At 41.8% G+C, this 21,869-nt stretch overlaps 1 protein-coding gene across 1 annotated transcript; it reads right to left on the reverse strand.

Moving 5' to 3' along the window:
• Positions 1–1,255: 1,255 nt before the first annotated feature.
• col26a1 (collagen, type XXVI, alpha 1) lies at positions 1,256–21,352 on the reverse strand. Its single transcript, XM_028574309.1, has 14 exons — positions 20,543–21,352; positions 20,221–20,343; positions 19,529–19,632; positions 8,343–8,404; positions 8,090–8,216; positions 7,226–7,330; positions 6,925–7,053; positions 4,371–4,454; positions 3,693–3,745; positions 3,542–3,604; positions 2,903–2,938; positions 2,749–2,793; positions 2,590–2,674; positions 1,256–1,888 (listed from the first exon to the last, which is right to left on the reverse strand). The coding sequence occupies exons 1-14, from the start codon at positions 20,713–20,715 to the stop codon at positions 1,749–1,751; spliced, it is 1,329 nt and encodes a 442-aa protein (XP_028430110.1). The 5' UTR covers positions 20,716–21,352; the 3' UTR covers positions 1,256–1,748.
• Between the last annotated feature and the right edge of the window lie 517 nt (positions 21,353–21,869).

A 21,869-nucleotide genomic window follows, 5' to 3' on the forward strand; every position in this document is an offset into this window, starting at 1 on the left:
TTTAAAGCTATAGTGCATAGTTTCTGTCTCCCCCATGAGGAATTCAAAGGGATGACAACAATTTTGTCAGCGCGTCAACATGGTACAAGCCTTCCGTGATCGCACACCACCCCCACCCCTTCACCAGGCACTTGTTTGTAACCAAGGAGGACACGGAGGACTAAAAAAACCTGGGTGAGACCTCTAGCTCACCCAGTAAGAGCGTTCGCCCCATGCAGCGGCACGGGTTCGATTCTGACCTGCTGCCCTTTGCTGCGTGTCATCCCCCATCTCTCTCCCCCTTTCATGTCTATCCACTTTCAAAATAAAGGGAAAAGCCCCAAAAAATAATCTTTGAAAAAAAACATGGACTCTTCAGAAGAGGTAATTGTATCTTCGGTCAATTTTCTGCGCAAAAAGTCGCCGGACGACTGTTTTCTTAACATAGCCATACTAAGAAATACTGAGAACTACTACTGATAAGAGTTTTGTGAAGCGGATAGTCTTATTAAGCTTTATATCAACTTATTTGGCAATGGGTTGAATTTATCAGACATTCATTATTATAAAAAAAAGTTATGCACTAAATCTTTAAAGCTCCTTTAGAATAAGCTGAATTGGTTTATTAGTGTTAATATTGGATTTTATTTACTGCTGCTATCAGAATTGCCCAACTCTTGAGTTATAAGTCAGAATGCTGCTCATAATTTTGGTATAATCCATCACAGCTAGGCTAGCTGTTTCTATGCATTTTCTGTTTGTGTACTAAGCTAAGCTAACTGGCTCCAGTTTCATATTTAGCATACAAAACATGAGAGTGGTATCAATCTTCTTTTCCAAATCTCTGAAGGAAAGCGAATGAGCTTATATGCCAAAATGCCAAAACTATTCCTTTTACACATAAACCTTGTAATGGGGAAGACAAAGATTGTACCAGGCAGTCAAAGCTTTGTTCAGAGATCAACAGGCTTGGTCTCTCAGAGACTTATTACAATAATCATATCAGTTTGGAGACAAATCTCAGAGGCAGTTTATGAAGTCAGTGTAATCCTGTTTAGTGCTCCATCGCGCAAAGGTGCACTGGAGCCAATCAGGCTTTGCGTTTTTCAGGCCAAAACTCAACTGTTTCAGCATCTCCTCCTTTTGCTTTCCAGATGTGCGCTCTTCCAGATGCTATTCATTTTACCTAACTTTACTCTAAGCAGATATTGTTGGCTGCCTGTCATGTCTTACCTCAGTTTTAACAAGGCAGAGCAACCAGAGAGAGGCCGAAAGAAGAGAAAGAAAGAAATATGTTTGACAGGCTAACACAAGATGAACCCTGAGGTTGTTCCAAGAATGTGTTTGACACTAAATAGTATATTTTGGGTCCAGCTCTCGGGAACTCACATTGAAGCCTGAGGAGCTTTGCAACACCAGCCAAGGAAACTGATGTGTTTACTATGTGTTATCTGAGAAAAGAAAGACGCCAAAACCCTCATAACACTTTATGAGATTATATTTCGTTGTATAACATTGTTCAAGTGCTGCTGCTAAGTTTATGTAGACTACGAGCATGCAGCAACAGGATTAAAAAAATGGCTCAATAATAGCCTTTCATGTGGATGAAATGCTCAACATCTCTTCGTTCTTTACAGCTGTAAAAAGACAATAATGGGCAAATAAATTGTAATATAAAAAAACATGATATAAACAAAACGTGTATGTCCAGTCAAGCAAAATTAGCCACATCCATCACAATTACACCCATACAAAATTAGACTATAAGCTCAAAGGGGAGCTCGTCTCTGTCTCTTCCTCAGTACTGGAGCTTGAGGAAGGGTTTGAACAGGCTGAAGACGCTTGGTCTTTATGGCAGAGAAGGACAGGGGGTCCAAAAGGCTGCCAAATCCAGATCCTTCAGAGTTCTCTGTGAAAAGACATGAAAGACAGACACACAATCATTCAGAACGATAATCTTAGTTTGACATTTTGGGAAATAAGCTTATTCGCTTTCTGGAGGAGAGTTAGATGAGAAGATTGATATCTCTCGTGTGTCTGTTCGTTAAATATGAAGCTACAGTCAGGAGACTGGAAACAGGTGGAAACAACTAGACTGGCTCTGTCCTAGGGTAACAAAATCCTTCTACCAGTACCTCTAAGACGCACTAATTAACGCATGATATGTGTGTGTGTTTAGTCTGTAAAAAACGGAAGAGAAAAAACAACATTTATGCGCCGGACTATTTATTGGCAGGTAGCAGTAACCTCCTGGTTGGCTGGCGACTGCTAAATCCAGCACACAACCCCCATAAAACGGCGGATTATCCTTCATACGCTTGGCTTTTTTTCAGATTAAACAAATAAAATATAACATGTTGAGTGAGATTTAAAGGTGCTGATAGGTGGATTTTGTTACCTTTGGTCAGAGCGAGGCTAGCTGTTAACCCCTGCTTCCAGTCTTTGTGCTAAGCTAACTGTAGCTGCTGGCTGTAGCCTTATACCTAACGGACACATTTAAGAGTGGTATCAATCTCCTCATCTTACTGTCAGCCAGGAAAAGATCACGCATATTTCCTCAAAATAAGGCCTGGAAAAAGCGTTTTCCTCCATCTCTGTTTTTCTCCTCACCATGAACACCGATCATGTGCTCCAGGATCAGGACCCGCTCGGCCAGGATCTTCAGGGCCTCCCTGAGCTGCTGCACGGCCTCGCCCTGAATAACACCATCATGTTTAGTTTAGGACAATTTTACAAATGAGCTCAGGAGGAAAAGATCCTGTCTCTTACCTCATTCAAACCTTCTCCTGGCTCTCCTTTTGGACCCGGCGCTCCCTGTGGAAACAGAGTCAAATAATCTTTTGTGTGTGTGTGTGTGTGTGTGTGTGTGTGTGTGTGTGTGTGTGTGTGTGTCTGTGATGCAACACAATAACCTTATACTTACAGGAAGGCCCAGCTCGCCCGCTAAACCTGGAGGCCCCTGGTAGAGAAAAAACAGAGAGAAATAATTTAGAGCTCCTGCTCACACACACACACACACACACACACACACACACACACACACACACACACACACACACACACACACACACACACACACACACACACACACACACACACACACACACACACACACACACACACATTTTACCAGCCCTTCGTGCTAATCTACCTCTTCAGCAGATCTCCAATCCTAAATCATGCTAGTAGAGGAAGGGGATCAGGTTTAAAGACAGAGGCCCACTAGAGAGCCAAAGAGAGATAAAAGAGGGGACCCGACATGGCCGCCCTGATTAGCGAGGCCTGGCCTTGGACGAGAGAGAGAGTGAGAGTGAGAGTGAGAGTGAGAGAGAGAGAGAGAGAGAGAGAGAGAGAGAGAGAGAGAGTGAGAGGAGGATTAGTCACAGCTCAGAGTGAGTCTTTGAAGAAAATCTTGTTCACCTTTAATGTGTTTAAGATTTCATGACAGCTAGGAACCTTTACAAAACGTAGAACAAAAAGCATTTGAATGGTTCATCAGAATCATATATGTTCAGCCAGCCTGCTGATCCAATAACGAGGACAATTTTTACAACAGCCTCACCCTTTCCCCTGGATCTCCTTTAGGCCCAGTATCCCCAGGCTTGCCTTGGAGGCCTTCCTTCCCCTTATGTCAATAAAACAGAAGAGCGTGTATTAATGATGCCATGTCACACATTCATACGTTTCATTGATTAACAGATTCAGATACTCACATCTCGTCCCGGCAGACCTGGTATTCCTGCAGGTCCTCTCAGTCCCGGAGGGCCTGTGTAGTGTCATTCACAAAAACATTCACACATAAGGGGGATGAGTGTCAAAATGTTCAAGTTTGGCTCTGACTATTGTGCAATGTCAAAATTCAATTCAGTTAATTTAACACAGTTTAATTTAATTCAGAAATTACACTGCCCGGTGAGGGAGATTTGTCAGGGATTACAAAATAAACATTAAATCCCCATGTTATCAATATTTCACTTAAAACCTTCCTTAAATGTAATCGCTTTAACAATGTTTTCACACGACAAAGTGACATTTAGCATCTGCTTGTACCAGTGTTTTTTGAATCTATATGAGGCTCATATAGTAAAAGCTTTGATCCTACACATTTAAAATGTATGTCATTGTGTTAAAGGGTCTTCGTTTCTTCCGACGCATTCTCCTGTAAATTAGCACGTTTCCTGTCTTTGGGAACATTGACTGGGATTTAAAATACATTTTTGTGAGTTTAAGCAATGCTCGGTTGCACTACGTGCATTTGAAATGATGGACCAGCCATTAAGGTCAAAACTCAATCATGACACAACATTCATTGATAGAGATATATATATATATACACACAAACTAAGGTGTTTGCCTCTAACCTGTGGGCAGGATAGAGTGTACATTCATACCTGAGGGACCACCAGGACCAGTTGGACCAGGAGGCCCAACTATGATTTGAGGAGCAGGTAGAGTTGGATGGACGGGGATCTCCTCTGAGAAAAACAACAGAATTTTAAACAAAAAGTTCTGTTTAACCTTTGCACAAAAGATACTGGAGACTGTAACGGCAGATTAGAGTAAATAAAATCAATACTTGACTCAGGTCATTCATATAACACTTATACTTATATCTGTACCTTTTAAATGCGGCTATTAAACACAGTGTTAACAAAATGAGTTGATTTGACCCCCCCCAATCTGAAACACAGTAACCGGCCAAGTACATGTGAAAAATTGACTCCAAAGACTCCATTGTTGGTGTCATATTTGTGCTCCACAGACAGAAATGTCAATTCAAAAAGATCTTTACAATATAACCATCACAACTTGTGTAAATATCAATGTTTTGTACATTTTTGCATCGTATTGGTGAGCAAAAACCGTTCTTTGCAAACCTTCCCTCTGTCTCTTAGCACTTAAATGCATCTTGGGCGATCTGAAATACAGACGTAAATGCACCAAAACGAAAATAAGGACACACTAGACCCCATCACAGTCACACTTAAGGGTGGCCATGGATGCATGCGACCATGTAGTGTAGTGTCAAACACCTATTAAACTCTGTATTCTGCAGCTCAACAGACCTCCCAAACAGTTGAATTGCATGTGTCAAAATACTTGATTGAGGTTTTGAGGTCTTTCGGGGCAGTGAGATAAACACTCAATGCAAGCAAGTATTTTCTTGTTCTTACACAGTTTCCTCACGGATGTAGTCAAATTAGCAGTTAAAGTCAATCCAAAATGTTGACTTGATGATGTATTCAAGACCCAATTTCTTTTTGATTTCGAAACATGACCTGGATCTGAAGATAGAAAATCCGCCTCTGCTGCTGTCACTGACTTTGTTTCCTGTGTTTTATGGCTACATCTTGGACATGTCTATAAAATCTTTGTTTCCAACATGCCTTCCCAACAGCTGTTTGCTGCATCCATAGCCCTACTGGGGTCTCCGTCATCAGCCTGGGATCCTTTTTTTCAACCTAACAGAAGAGTTTAGACATCAAGGGTCACCAGGCATCAGCAGTCAACAGCAGGATTAAATGCAGTGTGACAGTGATCGTCAGGAGCAGCTGGTCCATCTAAAAGAGGTCCTGTTTAATGGAGCAGTAAACGCTTGGACACGATCTATCTTCATTCAGGAGGTGGAAGTCAGGCCTTGTTCTCAGCATGTAGGATATTTTAAAGTATGCTTGTAAGTACAAGTTTTGTTTTCAACCACAACACACTTCCTCTCCACTTAAACATATGCTCACAGTCAGTCTCCCCCTCCCCCACCCCCCCACATTTTGAGACAGCGCTGTTACATTATGGCTTCAGTCCACAGAAAGGGTCTAGAAGGAGCAGATTTCCCTCTGGAACTAATTTTCTAATGTTACAGTCTCCTCGAGCCTGGCTGCCTCCCCAAGAAACTCCACATGAGTGACAGACTATCTCCTCCCTCGTTTATAGCTAGCCCAGATTTTGGCTCCGGGCCGCGGCCTGTTCCCCCAAACGCAGACTGTCGTGCTGACAGCTAACAAATTAGGCCTGATTTACATCCAGTTGGCCCCCCTCAGCTTACATGGTTCCACAGACCCAAATCTACACAGTTCCAGACCCGCAGATACAGTTCTGGGCTCAGAAAGGCAGACGCAGCCAAAAGCCTAATCGGAGCCAGCAGTCTCCATGAGGTAATGATTATAGCAAGGACTTCTACTGCCTCCCTGTGGTGAAACCAGGTTTTAAATGGGAAAGATATCATTTTTGCACACATGTATATCATATCTATAAGTTTCAAACAATGAGAAATCGAGTCATGTTACACACTGTATGTGTCTTTTTGGAGAGTAGACAAAGAAGTAAAGCTGTTATAAAGTAAATAAGATGAATAAAAAACATGTCTCAATATTTATATATTTCAAACTATCTGAGCTAATCTTGTGATTTATGTGCGGGTATTTGGCTTCATTGTTGGTGGTGGTGTTAAATGAGGTTGCAGTAAACAGTGGCTAAGCAGCAGCAACACACATGGAAACAATTAAACTAAATCTAAGCCAGCCCTCCGCTGCAAAGAAACAATACCCTCTCCATTACGAATGCAAGTCCTTCACTGAAAGCTAAAGACGCATATTGCTTACTTAAACAGCTACAACATGCTCCACCTGTGTCCCCTTTAAATCATGTTCCATTCATAGAAACCCATCTGGCCTGATCACACAATGATTGCAAAGAGAACAACAGGATGAACATAACGTATGAGATATGTGAGTTTTTGAACGTGGTGAAGCACATGATTCATCAAAATGGAACTGTGGTTTTGGCATCAACTCAGACAAACCGAAAATGCTTGAATGGATTTACAATTGTTCTTGTGTCAGAATTCAACCATGTCTGTAACATTGACTTCTCATTTAAGGCCATCTGGAACAATTCAGCCCTAAGTCACTGTAAAAGAGTCAATTTGAGGTGGAACAGTCCACTCACCTTGATTTTCCACGTAAAAATTGTCACCGCGCACTCGGACGGGAGAGGAGATCGGCCCCGGCGGACCCGGCGGACCAGGAGGGCCGGGGAGACCCATAACCCCTGCTACACCTCTGTCCCCCTTTGGGCCTGAGCACCAAAGTAAAATACATCAATCAATCAATCAATCAATCAATCAATCAATCAATCAATCAGTCAGTCAGTCAGTCAGTCATGTTAAACAAGTGTCAACTGTGAGAGCTTTTTCAAATCATCTTCATATGAGCAGATGACACTCAAAGGTCTCATCATGATATTTTACCGGTGGGTCCAGGGAAGCCTGCTCTTCCAGCCGGACCTGGAGGTCCAGCAGAACCTAGATGCCCTGGTGGTCCGATGGGCCCTGGAAGCCCTCTACCTCCTGGTGCTTAAAAAAAAACAAGAGCCAGTCAGCGTCAAATGTAGAGTGAAAGGAATAGTTCACTCCTTTTAAGATTTGTTTTTTGGGGCATTTTTAGGCCTTTATTGACAGGACAGCTGAAGAAATGAAAGGGGAGAGAGAGGGGGAATGACATGCAGCAAAGGGCCGCAGGTCGGAGTCAAACCCGGGACCGCTGTGTCGAGGAGCAAATCTCCACATATGGGCGCCCGCTCTACGAACTGAGCTATCCTTTTTAAAATCATTTAAAAAGGGCACTGCAGCGTTTTATGAGCTTGACTCAGTAGTACCACTTTAACCTTCGTACTATATCTCAGCAATAAGTGAAATATAAATTAAATGTCCATTATATTTCCCAACATCCACCAAATCATGAGCATCAATAATATATTATTCATTTAAACTGTGTTACTGTAGGCCGAAAAGTACAAGATGTTCTGTGCTAACCCTCTTTAGAACAAGCACAACCTGCCAAATAAAGCCAGGCATACAGTGTAATCATTTAACATTATGATTAAGGGGTGTGAGTAGCCATATGTACAGTTATTCCAACAAACTTCATCAGAGGCTTGATTTAAATAGCAGTGAATTAATTCCTTTAATCATCTCTAAATATTGAAACTGCATTTACTGTTGATTAATTCAAATACGCATGGATACATATGGATGCCTTTTTTTTTACAGACATTAAAACAGCTTTTCTCCACTACATCTTTTAGAATAGTTTTTTTCGTGATGCTTTCACACCTGGTGGCAGGTAGGATGGCGGTCCAATAGGAGTGGGTTGGGGTGCATCCACCTCGTTGTCTGTTGAGCCCTCTAGCAAACTGCTGACTGTCGGCAGGGATGAACGTCCCTTTTCTAACAGCTTGATCTGGAACAAGAGCAGCAGATTTCAGACACATCTGCACTCTGTGTGTATAAAGTCATCTGTGTACAATTGTTAACAAAGTTGTCTTCAAATAACTCATGAAGACAGGCATCAGGGGATCCTCGTTACCTTTGATTCAACTGCATTTATTCTGCTGTTCATGTCGATGAAACTGGTACAGTTCAAACACTCTGTAAGAAAGAAAGACAGACAAGGATGAGTTTAGTTTCCAGGTATAGCTTCTTCTTCTTCTCCTCCGTCTGTCTTTTCCTTTCTTTCTGTCTCTGCCTTGTCTCTTTCATCCCCATTTCTTTTTTTCATCCTGGCACCATCAGTAGTATCTCTCTATCTCACACTGAGCAGGTCAAGCCAAGATACACAAGAACAATGTCCATCAAACCAGACCCAGGAATTTATTAGGAATTCCTCCTTAAATCATGTCACTCACTCACAGAGTAAATATTATCAGACCTCTCACTCTTGCTCACACACACACACACACACACACACACACACACACACACACACACACACACACACACACACACACACACACACACCTGGCGCACACCTGCTTGTCTCCTGACTTGGCATGTTTCCCGTCTGTCTGCCCACTCGCAGTGATGGCCTGTATGCCCTCACTCACACCCTCCTCCAGATACCAAAACCATTAACTGTGTGTAGCACATGGAAACACAAACAAACATACAGACACACACAGACACACACACACACACACACACCATTTGGACAGGAGCCGTGCTCCTGTCCAAATGGTGAATCTAAGTCCAATAGTCACTCTCTTTTAGCTCTGTTTTTGGTCTCCACCAACTCCTGAGGGAATTATCTGTCTCTTTATTAAGCTAAATGATGCTTTATGTTCACCAGCTAGTCACTAACTTTGTCTGTCTGCTGTTTGGTGGTGAGTCTGTAGCTTTTTCCAAAAAATAGCTGCTTGGTGCGGCCAATCAGAGTGATTAGACCGAACCTAAACAACGGAGCAGAAAATCGAAAACAATTAGCTAAAAGACGATGACACGCTCTTTAGAACTGAGGGAATAATTATCTATATTATTATAGCAGCTGTAAACATGTATCTTCACTAGGATGGGTTTGCCACAAACAGGGTAGCAAAGTCGGTACGTGTTGATGGACTAATGCACTGCAAGCATCAGTTGAATATAAAATATTGAATAATGCCACACTTATAAGAAACAGAATTAACACTTTGGGGGAAAAAAAGGCACTTTTGCTTATTTTTTCAGGTTTCTTGAATTCATTTTTGCTGTCAACACCTGCACAATATATATGTGCCTTACAGAAGTTCTTGTTTGCAAGTGACTCTCCGTGTTATCTTCAGTCTGTTTTGAAAACTTTGGCGATCTCTGATACAAATTATACCTTTCTAGCGACAACTAAACCGCAGATACCTACACATTTCTGGCTGTGCTGCAATTTTGGATCCTTTACATGAGCCCTAATTCAAAATCCAAAACACAGAATAGCACTTTATAGAAAAGCCCAGTATTTGTTCTAAATGTGAGCCTTCCTCTGGTCTATGGCTCATAAGAAGTCTGGAATGTCAGCTGTCAGTCCCACAGTCAGGAACCACCCACATTGTGGTCATAGCAGGGATCTCTAGACAACTGGTGCTCATAAATAACTAACAACAAAAATGACCCAAACAGCTCTGGTTTGCCTAAATCAGCGTCTCTGACCACAGCACACAGGGTACTAATGGCAACCGCTGAGGTTTCTGCTTCACTGAAATAGGACAGGATGAAAGTCTGTACTGTGTCTGTTTGTGTCTACATGTACATCCAGTCCAGTGGTGTGTCGGTCTGCGTGGGTGTGTTTTTTCAATGCCTCGCTTCAAAATAATCTTGAATCTCTGGAGCGCAGCCACAAATGGAAACAACAATCAACAGCTCAACCCAAAAAACACATTCCTTAGGATTCATCAACCCAAATACTAAGAGCTGTTCAACCATAAAGACCCCACATGAGTTTGTTGTGACTGACTGCACTGAAGTTTCTCCAGAGACTACACCAAGGACATCAAAGCACAACAGTTCAACAGCCTCCACAGTAATTCATCATCAGTCAAGAGGAAGTCTCCACCCTCTGACACACTCTTTCTCTGTTATATACAGTACATCAATCTGTGATGCATTCCAACAGTTATTCTGTGATGACATTTAGTTTTTAGCGGTGTGGCTCTGGGAATGGCAACGTCGGTCTTTGAGTTTGCCAGAAGGTCCACTTTGGTCCAGACTGAAATATCTCAACAGCTATTTAAAAAGGTACAATAGGTAAGACTTATAAAACTAACTTTCTGTCATATTTGCTGGAACTGACCCATGTTCCAGTAGAACCACATGAAGTAGGTAAAAAAAAAAAAAAAAAAGAATCCAGCCCCTCTGGCACCACCTACAGCCTGTAGTGTGATTTGCAAAAATCCACCGCTCCCTGTTCAGATGCACCAATCAGGGCCAGGGGGGGTGTCTAACTGCATGTCAATCACTGCACATGCACACACATTCATTCTCCCTTGTGGGGGGAGGGGCTTAGGAGACCGTTTTGGGCTTTAGCAGAAAGTGGGGGAGGGACTGAGAAGTTGTTGATGTTCAAATTTTTGGGCTAATTCCTGGATCTTCGTAATCCTACCTACAGCACCTTTAATGGACTGCCATGGAATTTTGTAAAGACGAGAGGGATTGTCTTGAAATTTGGAGGATATTTTCATGGTGCCCAGAGGATGAATCCTACTGGCTTTGGTGATCCCTTGAGTTTTCCTCTAGTGCTACCATGAGATTCACGTTCGTGATTCTGAGTGAAACGTCAACAAGTGATGGATGGATTGCTTTGAACTTTGGTATGCATATTCATGCTCCTCTTGGGATGAATTGTAACAACGTTGGTGATTGCTTAACTTTTCATCTAGTGCCATCATTAGGTCAAAATTTCACTTTGTCCAATACTTTAGTTTATGAACAAATACGTGCAAAACTAAAGACATTCCAATAAGCCTCAGCTGCAGTTTGTACATAGTTTTTGTAGTTTGTAAATGTAAACATGTTAAAAGTGAAACTGGATCTTCCGGGTTCAAAATCACATTCATATTTGTAATGATGCAGTACCTTTATCTGTTGATTGTTTTTTTGTTCTGTTTTTAGCAGCCATTAAGGAACACCCTTTCCCATAAGACCTTAGGCCATTAGTCATGGCTCGACAAAAAAGTCCATGGATGGGTCAGGGGGCAGAGGTGAGTTCAAACATATCTGTAATAACAGCAGGACAGACAGGACTAAACAATGTAGATGTTTTAGTCAGCAGAGATTACAGCTAAAAAGTTGAAAAGATTATACATGTGGATGAAACCAAGTAACTCTGACGTAGGTATCTGCTCTGCCGCACTGTTACATTTTTGTAACTGGTGTAGTTTCTTGCATGCTCACAAAGTAGGCGTGTAATTCCTATTATAAAGTTCTGTAGTGGATGCAGATTTGTCATAGAAAATTAAAATTAAACAGCCGTAACACACTGTTCAGAAAGACCGATGAAAGAAATACTCAATGGAGGGATTGCATTGAGTTACGGAAGCTATTGGAACAGGACTCTCATACCTGCTAAATATCAGCATGTTAGTATTGTCATTGTGCACATGTTAGCACGCTGACATTAGGATTTAGCTCAAAGCAACAAACAAACAAGTAAATGCAGTTGGAAAGATTGATGTGAGTGGAAGTGTAGCACTTCCACTCAAGATTCATCATAGCTGCTTTGCTGTATGGTCAACTGACAATGAAATAAGCAAAACTGCCCCGTCCATGATGGTTTTCTTCTCCTCAGACACTAAAGTAAGGCTACTCTTCCTCTTCACTGCTAATGAACTAACTTTTTCAATCCTCATCTCTTGTCCAACAAGAGCCAGAAAAAAAGCAGCCATACCATGTTATGTCATAAACACACACCACAGGAAAACACCAGAACTCAGTCAATCTGCCATAAATGTAAACCAGAGCGTCAAGGTGGTGGGCAGGATTTCCATCTCTGCAGTTGGAATTTAATTATGTTGGGTAAGAAAACCAAACTTCCGCTGTGCTCGAGCTGATGTTTAGAACGGGACCGCAGCTATTGACTCTGTTTGGATCCATAATTACACCATGGCAACATAAGACAGAGTTATTTTTCTTGGATTGCACTCAGCTCATGGGAAAGATTCAGGATTGTGTTGTCTTTAGTGTGAAGCCAAATAAACAGGAGAAATTGGGAACTGTTTCTGCTCCAAAGAGAAGTCAGGGAAGGGTGTGTGTGTTTGAGCAGTTTTTCCAACTACTCAGATGCTATATCTTGTCTGATATCATTGGAAATTCACTGAAAATGATACCAAAGCTAGCATTTTGGTAATTAAGGGAGCATTTTCGTTTTTTAATTGTCTTTTTTTATTCACAAGAAATACATAGCAATTGCAATTTTGAAAGACAAGTGAAGCTGATTTAAAATGACCACGAAGGAAAGCCTTATGTGATAAGCTCAATTGTTAAGTCTGGCGAGTATAAATAAGATTAGAAACTCTTGAAAGATAAATCTTGATTTAAAGATCATTGGAACCAAAACACAGAGCATATTTTCATCATAGCAAACTATTAAAAAAAAAACACAGACTTGTTTGTTCAATCATCCCTTCCATTATTGTGTCTACAGTAGCCTACAAGACAGCACAGGATATTTTGGCAAGCGTGTAAGTCAGACTGTGGGCATCGTCTGTACATTTCATACATTAGAGCTGGATATAGATCAAAGAAATTACTCAGTTTTTACACACACACACACACACACACACACACACACATACATACACACCCTTAACCACAGAACAAACCGTGACGCACACAGCTGGGGACAGCCATTTCATTGCCACTAAACACTCGCTCCATCAGTATTTGTGAGCAGGACAGAAGGATGATGTATTGAAACATCTTCTTGGACCATCTTAAGAGTCTCTGTCACATCCCCAAGATACACAGTGTGTGTGCCCAATATGTAAGCTGTGTGTGTGTGTGTGTGTGTGTGTGTGTGTGTGTGTGTGTGTGTGTGTGTGTGTGTGTGTGTGTGTGTGTGTGTGTGTGTTTGTAGACCACAGTTGGCTATCCAAGAGCTGGCTGTGTCCCAGGATCCTGTTGTGTGTCGGCCCTAGCCAAGTGGTCAGCTATTGCTGGCATGAACAAGAAGAACAACTGGCACAGAACACACGCACACACATGCACACGCACACGCACACAATGGCGCGTACACACTCTGTCACAAGCTCTCTCACTCACTAAATCACCCACCCACTTTGACCGCGGTTGCTGGTGGAGGATGGTGAACAGAGCCTTTTTTTGAAAACCAAGATGTCTAGCAGTCCACAGTGGGACAATCTTACCATGATGCCAACTGACAGGCCACACACCATTTCTTTGAACTGAAGTTTTGCAACATTTAGCAAGTAAGAAATACTTGGCAATTAATGGAATTTCCCATTACATTTGATGCATTCATGCAGAGCAAAGTACAGTCAACGACTAAATAATGGACTTCAGAAGCACAATGAGGTGCCGTTATAAATCTTACATTCCTGCTCACAAAATGCTGCTACACGATAGGCGTAGTCATGAAACAATGACAAACTGAATCTCTTCCAATCCAATCTCTGACACGCTAGCTACACATTAGTCACAGTTAGAGACGGATGGCCCTGCTGGTGCACAGACACACAGTCATCGGCATGCTATGAGATGATGTTGTGTGAATTTGATGAAGAGAGACGATCGCACGGTGATCAGCTGAAATCAGGGCAACATTTTTGAGATTTAAATGCATCGGTGTCTGATGAAATAAAGAGAATGAAAATGATGGAGACACATTAGACAGAGAGAGGAAGAGCGGCAGAAAATCCCCTGCTTACAAGTCACATCGGAAATATCCTAAGTATGAGATGATAGCACACAATGCAGAATTCTCTATGAGCCCCGATTTTCAGAGGCTGGAGCATGTGAAAGAAAAGTAGAGATTATGGAAGTTGTAAAGACAGCAGAGATTAACTGTTGGTAATGTATAATGTTTGATGTAAATTGGAGTGTTAATGTTTTCGTTTGTAGGGCTTGAGGGTTTTTTGGTCGATCGATATAGAGAGAAATATCAAACTGTCGGATGGACTCATTAAATTTGTATCAAGCATGTATGATTCCCAGAGGAAGACTCTCACCGACTTTGGCGATCCCTTGACTTTTCATAAAGTCTCTAACTATTGGCTGGACACTTTTCCTCTAGCACCATCATCAGCTCAAAATGTATCTAATACTTTAGTTTATGACCAAGTACATGAAAAACACTCGGAGAGCCCAGACCACCGCCAAGAACAACACCCTATCTTGCAATGTTAAGGAAAGGGAAAAATAATTTGTGTATCCGCCTATTTATTTTCATCCGCTTCCAAATGCAATAGGTTCTTCCTTGGCTCATGCTAGCCCATTACAGCAAGTTTCATGAAAATCTGACAAGTAGTTCCGTACTGCTGACAGAAAAACAAACAAACCAACAAACCAAACCGAAAACATATCCTCCTTGGCGGATGTAACTAATGACATTCTCATAAGTCTCAGCTGCACTTTGTGTTCAGTAAATACTAAATTAATAAATAGTTTCCCATGGTTATATACCTGCATATTAACACAGTAATTGAGAGCATGTTAGCATTTACAGAGTAGACTCACAGTCTTGCTTGTATTTTGTGCACTACTTAGCAGCACTAGTGTTAATAAGAGAAGCCACCGCAAACAATAGTGGTTTGTTTCTTAGCAAAAAAGAGAAATACACATCCTTACACATTAACAGGCCCTTGGCCTGTCCAATCTTCACAGACACATTTGGCTCTTATCGACCTCAGAATCCTTTCTGGAACCCGGGAACTTTACCTGCTTAACTCAGCATAAACGGATGTGTGGAGTTGCAGACAGAAAGACAGAGGGACAAATGGAGGCAGGAAGACCCAATGATAAGCTGATGACAGAAATGAAAAACCACAGAAGGAGCATGAACAGAGCGTCATCCATCAGGCAGATTAGACCAGGACCGGGAACAGTTGAGCTATCCCATAGCTCCCAGCAGGTCAAAGGGTACCGTTGACCTATATTTGAGCACAACCAGGGATGTAACAGAGACATCAGTCATATCCCCAATCTGCAGAGGTCTGGAGGGGCACATGTGGGTTATGGTTCTGTTTTATCACTTTACTCTAAGGAGAGGAGAGCGGCAGATCTAAAGGACATAGGAAGTTAGATAAGTGGAAAGCAGCAAGGAGTATAGAAGATAAAGAGCCTAGCAGTGGCAAAGAAAAAGCAAGGGCAAATGAGCAAAGGCCTGCAAGGGGATGAGAGCAGATAATAAAATGGAAAAATAAAAGAGTTCTAAAGGTATTTTTGAATGATATAATATAGCCGTTGCTCTGGATAATCCCTCCAACAGTGGGTTTTAACACACTTCTTCCTTATCCAGCTGCAGAGGGGAAACAGTGACTCTAGCAGCTTCAAAGCTGTAGCATTAACAAATTAGCACATTTGACATCCTAAGCTTTTAGCCACATTTTCACTTCTTTAATCAAATCCTGTGCTGTCACACCCAGCATTAAACTTTGTTAAACTTATTTTGCATGAGATTAAGGGTTAGCGCTCTCATCAGGGGAGGTCCCAGCACTTAATCTTTTTAGACGAGGCTCTCTCACACACAGACGTTACCTACAATCCCTCCTGTTAATATGATCATGTGTGCTGGGGGGTGCTGCTGTGATGAGGCAGGGAGGAGGGGGCAGGGACCAACTGCAGGGAAATTACGAACACATTTCTCCCAAATGTGTTCCATGCCGTCATGTGTTAGCACAACTCTGCTGAAAGCAAAATGTAAATCTTGAGATGCACTGTACAAAGCCAGCACAAACCAGACTGTCAAAAATATTGACAGGTCAGGGTGGCAACCAAATGTATTCAGAAAACACCCACTTTCCATTAGCAAACACTGAAAAATGCAAGCTTTGCGACCAGCTCGGCCTTAGGCCACGAGCTCCCTGATATTTCAGAGTGTTTTAAAGTTAAAAAAACAAGAAGCTTAACGCAGAGGACTTGTGAGGGCCAAAAGCACCTGGGAAAAACCTTGCCATTGCACATTTAATGAGTGATTCATTAACCAGCTCATACGACAGCATCCCTTTTTCAGATTTGTGCAGATTTAAGTGCTAAATGTCTAACATTGTAAGCGCTGCCACTCATGCTTATTGTCATTGTTGCAGATTCTTTTCTCAGTTAATTGTTGGGTTCCCTTTATGAGTCAAAACAAAGAAAGCACTTCTCACATCACAGTAGAGATGTAAGAAAAAAATCGATACACTTGAATATTGCGATATTTTTATTTTTACGTTACGTCATGTAAAACAGTGGTTCACGTTTATGTTGTGTTTAAACCCCCCTACCACTAGATGGCTATGCTGAGACGCACCTCTTGTGTCCTTGCCTAACAGTGCCTAGCAGGGCCTGACTTTTTGCTAGAAGCTAACAATGTAGCTATGCCTGAACTTTGGTCTACTTTAGCATATCAAAATTTGCTCACTAAGAACCTGTGAACCACAATCCCAAACTGGCAGTTTGATTTTCTGTGTACGGAATTGTTTACCTAAAGTAATCTTCTGAACATCATGTCTTTTTTTAAATATTAGTTTTTCTAGGGGGGGACAGTTAGCATGGCTCTGTCCAAAGGTACCAAAACCTAGACTGTATATAAAGATGGACAACTTGACAGCTCCCCAAAAGTGAAGCCAAAACATATTGATCGCCCCCTGGTGGCTTGCCGCATAATACATCAAAAATCCCGCCCTAACCCAATCACTACTGCAAAGACTCTGGCTCCAAAATTACAAGATGGCAGCGCCCGTTTTAGGAATATTTTAGTTTCACTTTTGTACAGTGGGAGGAAGTGAAATAGAATATAGTATATGATACCAACGCGTCATATCTTGTGATCTTACGACCTCATGAGGAGCAAGATTTGAGATCTGAGCTTTCATTTTCTCAAAGGCAGAGCAGGATACCCAGGGCTCGGTTTACACCTATCACCATTTCTAGCCACTGGGGGACCGAAGGCAGGCTGGGGGAATGCATAGTAATGTTGAAACCTGAAATTTTCATGCCATGGGACCTTTAAACGTGATTTAAACCAAATATATCTTCATTTTGATGACTTAGAGGAAACCTGTAGTTATGTAGTTGATCCTTAGAAGGGCTTTTGTTTTGAAATGCTTAAAAAACCCTCAGACATTCTTAAATATGATGCATGACTTCTTTTCACAACTGTCATACCTTCAAAGTTTGTGGTGTAACTTTAAGATGTTTTCCTGTGGCATTATTATGAAGAACAACCATTATTTCCATGACATACACTTATAGTGTATCTGAATTTACGTACTTAGGTTAATCTACATGAGGAAAACCAGTCTTTGTTTTGGAGCTGTAGCCTGATCTTAGCACGGTCACGTATGTTACAAAGACCTCGTGGAGGAGTGTCATGCTCATTAATCTCAGTGGGGCCACTTTCCCACAGAATCGGCTCTCTGCTTTGCTGCCGTCTGGGCAGCTTGCAGCAACTGGAGCCCTGTGGGACAGAAACACTCCTCATTACACTTCACTTTTCCCTTCTTCTTCTCTTGCTACACAGCTGTTTCTGCATTGCCAATTTTAACACCTTGTTGTTTCTCGTGCACTCGTCCTAACTTTTCCCCCTCAGTGTCCTCTCCTTCTCTGCCAGCTCTACCTCCTCTCCTCAGTGTGATGCTGACTGTCAGTGACCACTCTTTGTCTTTCAGGTCTGCTCACTGAGTCCGTGGCCTCCTGTCTCTCCATATGGAGGCAATTTCCCTCCTGCTCAATAGCCATTAGAACTTGCAAATACATTTCAGCGAACGTTAAATAAACAGCCAGATTACTTCTTCACACTCCTGCAACCACTTTGGTCTCAAGTGAACCATAATCTCTGGCAGTACAGACTAAGCGGATGTAGCTATGTGTTAATCTTTGTGTGGAATAATATCCACGGCCGGGCAAATAATGGTTTCCAAAGGCTTTGTAATAATGTCTGTTTATTCCATTAGTATTACTGTGTGTTTTCTTAACCCGTGGTAAATCTTTGCCCTCCAAGTGCAACAATGAATAATTTTTGCAAAATGGAACAAGGTGTGGTAATTATGACCAATAAGCAAAACTTACTCATTGAGGTAACTGTTAATCTTGGACAAATGTGGACCAACCAGGCCAGTGTTTTTTTAATGGCGCGCACACAAATCGCTGCATTGCCCAACCCCAGAAAATCTAAGGGTTGCTGAGTGTACTAACTTATTTTAATAGAATACTGTTAAAATAACTCTGCATTTTTAATTACTCTTTCTGAGCCAATGCAGCCACAAGCACTGTTTTACAGGCATCCACAATATTCAAAATACAATATGTGAAAACATGTTTGTCAGTGTGCTTGTTAGCAGTGGACACATACATATGAATGTATACATTTATATAAAAACAGCAGAGTTAAGGCAGCCTAACATTAGACCTCCATCCACCCCCAGTCTTCGGGCTGACTGTGGTGTCTTGCCCCTGGGTGAAAGTTTTGGTCTTTACTGGGCTAAGAGTCTGCGGTCTGTGGTATCTAGGAGCAGCGCTGCCCATCATGAGAAATACTACCTCCCACTTTACAAGCTGCCCTGCTGGACGTTTCTCTGAGCTTTTTTTAATTCATTCTTTGACTGCAACAGCCATGATGATAATCAGAGAAAGAAAACTGCCTCTGTGCTGAGTGAAGATACACACGTGTGCAAAGAAAGAAGAGATACAGAGCGAGACAGTGATGTGTTTGTGATCCTCCTTCCAGACACAGAATTGTCATGAATGCACAGCCGTAAAAGAAAAGATACAAAACCGCAGGGCACAGGATCACTTTCAACTGTTGTTTTACAGCAGTCCGGGCTCCCAAAAGTAATCCAAAACAGGCTTTGAATCTTAATTTGAAACAACTTTACGATCATTTCAAAAGGCCAACTGCTGCACTGAAACACACTATTAGCGAGCTAACCGACAGTACACCACCAAACATAAAACAAGGCACTGATGTGGGTAAAGCTGCTCAAAAGACACAAATGGGTCAGGGAAAAACACCTTTATTTCAGTCCTTGTGAGACCACATTCTCCCCGACAGCATGTGAACAAAAAGAAAAAAAGCACAGACAAGAAACTCACCTTCACGACACTCTTCTCCCACAAAGCCTGGACAGCATCTCCACTCCAGTGCGGTCACCTGCTTGTAGGTAATCTTGAAGGATGGCCTGATCAGGGTCCTGTAGCTGGAAAACAGCACAGGGACACTGATTTCAAAGGCATTCATGTAGCTACATGCAAACATAGATGTACAAATGCACAGACATGATCAAACTGCCACATATTAATGTCTGATTCTATGAGCATGTTTGCCTTTCTTGACGGTGGACCGTAGAGTGAGGATGAAAATGATGAGAGAGGCAACATTTCAATAATATGTATTTTATTTGAATATTTCTATTTCATGCAACATTGTACTTCTAATCCACTTATGGATTTAGTCCCTTTTATTTTGACGGGAAACCTTTAAAAGGCTTAAACAATTCATTGTGCTGATAATACTTCTAATGTGAATGCTTAGTGTTGCATTAACAGAATTACTGACTACTAAATATTATTCTACCAACATTTTCAATCAGAGAAATGGTGAAAATATGGTAGAACAGAGGCCCCAATGCCTGTGCTTGTCAAGGGTCCAAATTACTATACCTGACCTGCCACCATGCAGCAGGACTCCCCATTCCAACCCCATTAATGCACTAGCATCACAGACAACTGAAAGGGCTGACGGGAGAAGACGACTTGGCTGATAAGTGTGAGGACTCTGAGGCTACCTGATGACTTTGGAGCAGGGTCCAGGCCACCGGCAGCCCTGGAACACTCTCTGCACTGTGGTTTCTGTCCCGTTGTGCACCTGGCAGGACACTGTTCTCGAAACAGTATACTGACACCAGTTCCTAAAATAGAATTAAAAAGATGTCACACTTATAAATAATACGCTACTATACGAGAGAAATCAGACACAATCAATGTCAATAGGACATGGTGTGAAAATGTGAAGGAAAAAAACAAATGTATTGGCGCTGCAAATTTGACATCAACGGGATTACATTTGTAAAACATCTGCACTGCAAATCCTTCAGTGCATGTGCTCACCTGAGTTGGGTACGGGACCCGGTACCTGGCGGTCCAGTGCTGCCGCTCTGTTCCGATTTGATGCGCTGCCGCTGCAGGGTGATGCCTGGATAGTGATAAAAAACCCCTGTTCCAAGCAAAGGACAGACTAAATGTATCCACATGGACAGCGCATACAGAAACGACAAAGCCATAATCTCCTTTTGATTTATCCCTGACAGAGATATCCGCAAATGCCCACGATTTTCAAGTCAATGCTGGAGTTATAAATCCCTCTTTGACAGATCTACAGTATCTGAAGTAGAATGGGGTAAGAAAGCCTAAGCAAACCCCGCTAAAACCATTAAAGAGTTGGTCATTTTGTCTTCCCGAGGAGAAACAAACTGGCACTCTCACGAGCCCAAAATGAATGACACCCAGCCTCTTCCTATAGAATAATGCGGTTTTCTGACGTTTGACATCTTGCCGAGGACTGAGGAGTCAAATATCCAGTGTGCGTAAAAAGCGCGCCGAGGGCTGGAGACGGAGTGCGTAAAAGCCCATCTGGTCCCGATCGAAAAACCACGACCCTTATGTCGTATGATGTGAATGTGACGGCCAAAAGTGAATTCATAGTTATTGAACTATGTCGCAGTGTCTCTCTCTCTCTCTCTCTCTCTCTCTCTCGTATGTCTATTTGTCTCTGTTCTCCTAACTCCCTGATGATTTAATGAACATAAGCCAAGAGGTAACAAAGACAGATAGTAGCGAAGACATTAGGATTTTAGTCTCTGTTCGTTTTCATCACTTTGTCAAACAGCAGGATACTTTTCATTTTGGAGATTAAACTAACATGTGGAAATTCATTGCAGATGCAGATATTGATATTTAGGTAAATATGTTTTAACGAAACGCTTATCACCGAAAATTACCCACATTTTAGATTGATTACTTCACAGTTTTAACAGCGTCATATTTTATAAATTGATCATGTTGTGTTGTGCCACAGTTCCCTCTGAAATGTAGTTAAGTATAAATAGGCTAGCATACAATTAAAATAGCCTAACGTTACTCAAGTAAAGTAAAAGTACCTCAAAATAGTTCTTAAGTAGCCTACAGTAATTCCAATTGAGTAGCCTAAATGTTGGCTACTTTTCCTGTTTCTGATTTACCTCCGTGTTTTTTATTTTTTATTACACGTCACCTGAGATTTATGTAATTTTCCCTGGACAGAATTGGCCTCCATTTTTTAAAAGTGAAATCAAACGGATGTTTTTTGTTTTGTTGGGAAGACGACTGGTCCCAGCACTCCGCCAGTTTAGAAACAAACGTTGGAAAGAAGTGAACTTCACCAGGCAGAGCCGTATAT

Source organism: Perca flavescens, chromosome 3 (assembly GCF_004354835.1).
Source record: "Perca flavescens isolate YP-PL-M2 chromosome 3, PFLA_1.0, whole genome shotgun sequence".
NCBI lineage: Eukaryota > Metazoa > Chordata > Actinopteri > Perciformes > Percidae > Perca > Perca flavescens.

Coding starts and splice junctions, on each gene's coding strand:
- col26a1 (XM_028574309.1), bottom strand. CDS start 20,715: ATGGCTTTGTCGTTTCTGTATGCGCTGTCCATGTGGATACATTTAGTC. Junction 3,605..3,692: donor CAGGTCTGCCGGGACGAGAT/GTGAGTATCTGA, acceptor TATTGACATAAG/GGGAAGGAAGGCCTCCAAGG. Junction 2,794..2,902: donor CGGGCGAGCTGGGCCTTCCT/GTAAGTATAAGG, acceptor CTGTTTCCACAG/GGAGCGCCGGGTCCAAAAGG.